This window comes from Rattus rattus, chromosome 3 (assembly GCF_011064425.1).
Source record: "Rattus rattus isolate New Zealand chromosome 3, Rrattus_CSIRO_v1, whole genome shotgun sequence".
Classification (NCBI taxonomy): domain Eukaryota; kingdom Metazoa; phylum Chordata; class Mammalia; order Rodentia; family Muridae; genus Rattus; species Rattus rattus.
In genome coordinates, this window is record NC_046156.1 from 18,689,037 (window position 1) to 18,696,135 (window position 7,099).

General features: G+C 41.6%; 1 protein-coding gene across 2 annotated transcripts; it reads right to left on the bottom strand.

Moving 5' to 3' along the window:
- Positions 1-3,644: 3,644 nt before the first annotated feature.
- Positions 3,645-5,191, bottom strand: Pdha2 (pyruvate dehydrogenase E1 subunit alpha 2). 2 transcript variants are annotated; one of them, XM_032896609.1, is made up of 2 exons: positions 4,623-5,151; positions 3,976-4,544 (listed from the first exon to the last, which is right to left on the bottom strand). In XM_032896609.1, exons 1-2 carry the CDS (start codon positions 5,149-5,151, stop codon positions 3,976-3,978), a joined length of 1,098 nt encoding a protein of 365 aa, XP_032752500.1. The 2 variants fall into 2 exon arrangements, with proteins under 2 accessions (XP_032752499.1, XP_032752500.1); XM_032896608.1 differs by having other exon boundaries at positions 3,645-5,191.
- Positions 5,192-7,099: the final 1,908 nt, after the last annotated feature.

The window sequence follows — 7,099 nt, forward strand, 5'->3', positions numbered from 1 at the left end:
CATTGGATGAGAAGGAAGGATGGGCGAAGGAGAGATCTTTGAAGGAAGAGGAGGAGACAGGAATGGAAAGGGGGGGGGCAAGAGTAGCCAGTAGACAACATGGAAGGTGACGTGAAGATTCTGCTCTGTGTATTTACAGGTTGTTATTAATGTCCTTAAGGGATGGATGGTACTGGGCTTTGTTTGTTTAGGTGGGCAATTATATTTTATCAATTGGGTCAAAGGTTATTGTGTTGCGTGTTCTTTCATGTGCAGATTTAAGTGTAAAGGAGTGTGGGGCAGCTAGGCTGAGCCTCCACGGAATTGGAATATGTGCTTCTCGCAAGATATCCAGCAGATATCTTGGGGCACTACAGTGCCAGACCTAGCAGGGTAAAAGACAGCATTTTATTTTTTATAATTTTTTTTATAATTTTTCAAAAACTATAAATTATAGATAAAATAGCACAAACAAGATAGTAGTTTAGTCAGAATTGATGCCAACTGTCCGATTTCTACACATTCTGGATTTAAAGTCTAGCATAATTAGTGCTAGATTTATTTAAGGGACAATGTTTGACCTTATAGGCTAGGGTAGAATTTATTTAATTGATAATGAATTAATATGATTATTATCCCTGCAAACATGGAAATACTGGTGTATTAAAGAGGTTCTCAGGAACCAACAGGGATGGCATTAGCCAAAACACCCAGCAATGGTGAGATAGAACCTGTAGAGACTAAATTTATCGGTTGGGCATGGCCCCTGGTTGAGGATGGAGGCCACCCATCCATCTCAATATATTAACCCAGAATTGCTCCGGTCTAAAGGAAATACAGGTACAAAGAATGGAGCAGAGACTGAAGAAAAGGCCATCCAGAAACTGCACCTCCTAGGGATCCATACCATCTGCAGACAACAAACCCAGACACTATTGCTGATGCCAAGAAGTGCTTGCTGACAGGAACCTAGTATAGTTGTATCCTGAGAGGCTCTGCCAGAGCTTTACCAATACAGATGCGGATGATTGCAGCCAACCATCTGAGCATGCAGACCCCAGTGGAAAAGTTAGGGGAAGGACTGAAGGAGCTGAAAGGGTTTGCAACCTCATAAAAACAACATCAACCAATCAGACCTGCTCCTATCCCCAGAGCTCCCAGGGACTAAACCACTAACCAAAGAGTACACATGGAGAGACCCATGGCTCCAGATGCATATGTAGCAGAGGGTGGCCTTATCTGGCATCAATGGGAGGGGAAGCCCTTAGTCCTGTGGAAGCTCAATACCCCAGCATAGGAGTATGCTAAGGTTGTGAGGCTGGAGTGGGTTCTTGGGTAGGGGAGCACCCTCTTAAAAGCAGCGGGGAGAGGGGAAGGGATAGGGAAATCAGGAAGGGAATATTTGAAATGTAAATAAATAAAATAACCAGTAAAAATTAAAATATGTTGTCATTAGAAAACTGTTATTATTCCCTTTGAATATTTTTGAAAAATCTTTTTTTCTAACTACAGAGATCAGATTCTATAATCTCTGAATAGCTACAGTATTCTTCCCAAATCACATGAGCAAGTGATACCACTCATTTATAAACATATCCTTGGGAGAGTGAGATGACTCAGCAGGTAATGGCCCTTGTCGCCAAGCCTGATCTTCATAATCTGTATGATGGAATGAACTCCACCAAGTTCTCCTCTGACCATGCACAGTGTGGCATGCACCCTCAAGGTAAAAACAATGAATGCAAAAATAAAAGCAAATAAGCATGTTTACCTCTGTAAATTTAGAATTTTGAGCTCTTGTTTTGGGAAGGATATAGAGACAGTGCCTATATGTTTGTGTGCAAATATTAAACAGACAAGCCCCTGAGCTTTTGGTTCTCCATTAAAGTTCTTGGAAACCAGATTCTCGAGATTAGCACTGTCTACTGACAGGACTATCTGAGAGATTGGCCTCTGTGCATGCTGCCTGTGAGGGAATTATGGTAACTGGGATGCTATTGTAAGATGCTATTCAACAGCATAGCAATTTGCAATATGTACTTCATCTTTAGGAGAAAGTAGATCTGAATTGAGTGTATTGCCATCTCTTTAATTTCACATTTTAATTCAACTCAAAAAAGTAGAGTTGAATTAAGTGCATTAATGTCATCTCGATTCTACTCTCTTGACTTTGAGAGGGAGAAGTGTTTATTTGTCAGTCAAAAATCCCCCAGTGCTGCTTTCTCAAATCTAGAACACATACAGCATAAAAGATTGTAAAGCAAGAATAACATCTTTATGAAGATTAATGGAAATAAAATTCCTCCTAAATTTTTTTCATTTACATTTATGCCAGTCAGTATACTACGAATTTTATAAACAAAATAAAGTGCAATGAAAACCAGCAACAACAAAACATTGTCCTTTGTATTCCCTACTCCTGCCTTTGCCCTGTTAATTTTTTTCTGTAATCAGTGCTAACACACTTCATAGCCCATACCATATGTGCAAGCCTACTATACCACTCATTATTGGTGTTACAAGTGGTTTAGCAGGAGAGGTGACTTGAACTCATCCTTATCTTTAATCTTTTTTAACACTCCAGTCAATACCACCCCCCTCCTGGTCTGCCCTCTGACACTACCTCTTCCGACCCCCCAACCCGCAATCTCCAAGAGGATGTCTCCACCCCAAGCTTCCAACTCACCAGGCCTCCCCACTTCCTGGGGCTTCAGGTTTCTCTAGGATGAGGAGCTTCTTCTCTCACGGAGGCCAGATCTGGCAGAATCTATATATTATATTCAGGTTAGTTGAAACTGCTGGTCTTCCTATGGTGTTGCTCGCCCTCCTCCTCAGCTTTTTCCAGCCTTTCCCTAATTCAACCAGAGAGGGTCCTGACTTCAGTACAGTGGGTGGGTGTAAGTATCTGGATCCATCTCAGTCAGCTGCTTGTCAGGCCTCTCAGAGGACAGCCTTGTTAGGCTCCTGTCTGTAAGGATACCATAGCACCAGTAATAATGTCAGGTCTTGAAGTCTCCCCTTGAGATGGATTCCAAGTTCAGTTACTGAATCACTTTCTCTCATTTTCTTCATTTTTGTACTTGAAATTTTTAGACAACAATACTGGGTCAGAATTTTTTACTGTGGGATGCCAACCCTATCCCTCCACTTGATGCCCTCCCTGACCTTCTACTGGAGGTGGAAAGGGAGTACCCTTTTCCTACTGTTGGGCATTTCATCTAAGGTCCCTCCTTCTGAGTTATAAGTGACTCTTACTAACCAGGTCTCTTGTACTTTCTAGAGAATCTCCTCACCTCCTACCTCCCAAGGTTGCTTGCTTCCATTCTTTCTGATGGCCCTCAAGGCTTCACTCCTTTTGCAGGCAAAAGGATGGAAATAGAAAATATAATGCTCAGTGAGATAACTTAAGATCCAAAAGGACATGCATGACTATTAGCCAAAAAGGTACAGAATACCCAGGATACAATGTCCAGAACTCAAGAAGGTAAACTGAAGGGCCCAAGTATGGATGCCTGAATCCCACTTAAGAGGGAGGGATCTGGGTGAGAGATGGGACAGGGAGGGCAAAAGGGGACTATGATCAGGTACTGGGATGGGGGAGCACCTCCTAATTTTTCATAAGATTTTCGACAAACTCATCCAACAAGAAGCAAGAATCAAAAATCTACTTCTTTTAAGTGTTTATTTCAAAACTAAAATTCAAATGAAACTATTATGACAAATTGGGGAATTTAACCTGTTTTTCTTATTATAATTTTATATTTAAAATATTCTAAAAAATACTCATACTATTTGCAATACAATGTTAAAACAGAAAGTGGAACATCTCTAAACAAATTTTTATCTTCTAATTCCTTTAAGAACCCAAGAATGTATCTTTATAAATGCTTATAAGACTTTTGTCTGTAAAGCTGTTTTATTTTTTCTTCATTAGCAATGTTGAAAAATGTCCTAAAGTTCACCATAAATGTCCCACTGAAGAATTTTAACAAATCTCTAACTGACAGACTTAAACTTCAGCCATTTATGTGCACCACGGACTTCAAATGGTGGATTTTGGTGGTAGAGGTAATTGGCTAAATCTTCCAGAGGTGGTTCTGGATCAGTTGTAGCAAACTGAGCTGCTTCCTCGACTTCTTTCTTCACATCTGCATCAATTTCTTTCAATTCTTCAACACTGCTGAGGTTGTTGCTTATCATTCTCTCTCGGAGAAGCATTATTGGATCACTCTTACTCCTCACGTTCTGAACTTCTTCTCGTGTACGATAACTGACCCCTGGATCGCTCATACTGTGTCCATGATAACGGTATGTCTGCAACTCCATCAGAATGGGCCCCTTTCCGGATCTGCAGTGATCAGCTGCAAACTTGGTCGCCTCACGAACACTGAGAATATCCATCCCATTCACCCTCAGTCCAGGGATAACAAAGCCTTTCTTGTGGTAATCAGTACTGGCTGTTGATCTCTCAATAGCTGTTCCCATTCCATAGCGGTTATTCTCACAGATGAAAACACAGGGTAATTTCCACAAGGCTGACATATTGTAAGCTTCAAATACCTGCCCTTGGTTAGCCGCACCATCGCCATACAAAGCCAAGCAGATCTGACCATTCTTCAGGTATTTACAGGCTAAAGCCACACCAGCTCCCAGGGGTACCTGTGCCCCAACAATGCCATTGCCCCCATAGAAGTTCTTGGCGTACATGTGCATAGAGCCTCCCTTGCCTTTAGCACAGCCTCCTTTGCGTCCAGTCAGCTCTGCGAGAATGGACTTCACTGACAGTCCCCTCGTGTAGCACAAGCCATGAGCTCTGTAGGACGTGATGATGTGGTCTGTGGGATTTATCCCTGCCTCCAGCCCCACATTGCAGGCTTCCTGCCCATCACACAGGTGACAGAAACCACGGATGAATTTCTGCTTATACAGCTGGTCGGCCTTCAACTCCATGCGCCGAATTACCTGCATGTTCCGGTAGTATTTCAGGGCCTCCTCTCTGGTGAGCACGGTGGAGGTGGGGGGGCCTTCTTCCAACAGGTACAAGTCGCATTTCTTGATGTCACAGGTGGCGTCGTTGGAGAACTTAAGAGATGACAGCAGTCCTCTGAGAGTTGACTTCTGGACCATTCCTGAAAATACTTGAGACAGCACAGTGGCCAGCATTTCCCTCATGGAGAAACGTGAGGCACGACCGTAGCGGCTTCCAACGACCACCCAGAGACTTTCAAAATGGCGGCCGAGCTCCTCTGACGCAACAATAGCGCGACACAATCCCGTTGTCTATGTCAGCAAGTCAGAAGCCACGCCCACTAGGCCTGCTCCTCCCATCCTTCCAACCTTAAAGTGAGGTTCTCTAACATTTTCATCCCATCAGTAATTGCCACCCACAGCAACCGAGTGTCTTTTCCCTGTACAACTCAGAAAAAGTCCTGGCAGGATGAGGACATAGCCTACCGTACTTAGCCTTTGGGTCCATCCCAGCACATCTAAACTATAAACCTGTAATATCAAACAGTAGGCATGAAAATATGTGGGAACCGGACTTTAATCCTGTTCTCAACCAGTTTGGGGCCTCTTTGGGTTCAAAAGGAGGGGCAGTGGGGAGGAGGGGGAGAGGAGGAGGAGGAGAAAGAGCAGGCAGGAGGGAGGGAGAGAGCAAAATGACATCATTCTTCTACCTTTTCGTTTTTAAGAGAAAAAATTACCAACATCCGATTTACTGAAAAATATGTACAAATACAGAAACACTCAAAACTCGACCGTGGACTTCTAAGTGTTCATATATTGTCCCAGTGTAGTAGAGGACTTACTGTTTTCTAATGAGGAAATGGTTTGAATAATAATTCATTTGTGACTTATTTAAAGGTCCTAGTAGATAGGTCAAAGCTTTTCTCACTGCTTCCATTCCTCTGGTTTTGTTTTTGATCTCTAAAATACGTTTGGTAAGTTTACTCCCTCCTATAGTATTTTTTTATCTAATGAAAAATAAATTTACAAATTATCTGTAGTTTAAACTGTTTAAATGCTAACTTTTCAAGATAACATTGCCACTAAAATGTTGAAAACAATAGTTAATATTCCTGAAAACAACGCAACTTTCATCCTCCCACTTTGTCACAATCTTGAGGTAGCAAGTGCCTGAGGGCACTAAAGCTTTGTCTTATATGGGAACTTTGAATGCAGGATTGACATGCAGCGTCTATTACAAATTTTTCAGCCATTCAGGCCTCTCTACCCTTTGTGACAGTCTGAATTATGCCTTGGTGTTTATTGTTGCTATTTGTTTATTTGGGGCATTTTTAATATATATATATTTTTTAATTTTTGTTTATACTTCTGTTACCACTAAGGTGAACATGGATTTTCATGTACTGAAAAATATCTCCAATAGACTTCCAAAGATTCTCATTTACTTGTTTGAAATTAATAAAAAATTAATATTACTAAGAAATATAGACCTGTGATGTGTGTGTGTGTGCAGCTCATGTGCAAGGAGGAAAACTTTGTTAGCATTAAAGCAAACATAATAAAACAAACAAACATAAAACATTATAAAACAAAACTAACAAAACAGACAAAACCCAGGAGAACGAGAAACAGTATCCTAAACAGAAGGACTTTGGCTGGGTAAACAGAAGGCAATTTTCTGTTCCCCATTAAAACAGACCCCCTCAGGCAGGGTTTCTGTTCAACAAGAACCACCTTAATTTCTCAAAAGGTCAACTACCTTAGGCCAAGGCATCCAGTTTCTAGTCCATCTGCATATCCTGTATCAGCTCCAATGTCCCATCCTGCACATAAACACTATTTTTCTGACATTTTGCTCTCCTCACACCCCCAAATATGTCTTTGACAGACCCCAAATAAACCTTTCATCCTACTCATGGAGCACTCTCCTTTGGAGACTTTACTATGGCCTGGTTTACCAAGCTGGGGAACCACTTGTCTCCTCCCACTTTAACTTAAGTTCTGAATATTAAACTCTGCCCACTAGACTTTGACCTAATGAGCTATCTCACCAGCCCTAGAGTCAAGTTCTCTCAATTCTTCTTCATATATTAACCATAAACATAGCTTCTAAGAACTTGCCCATGAAACAATAAGCTAGTTTGGACCTCTA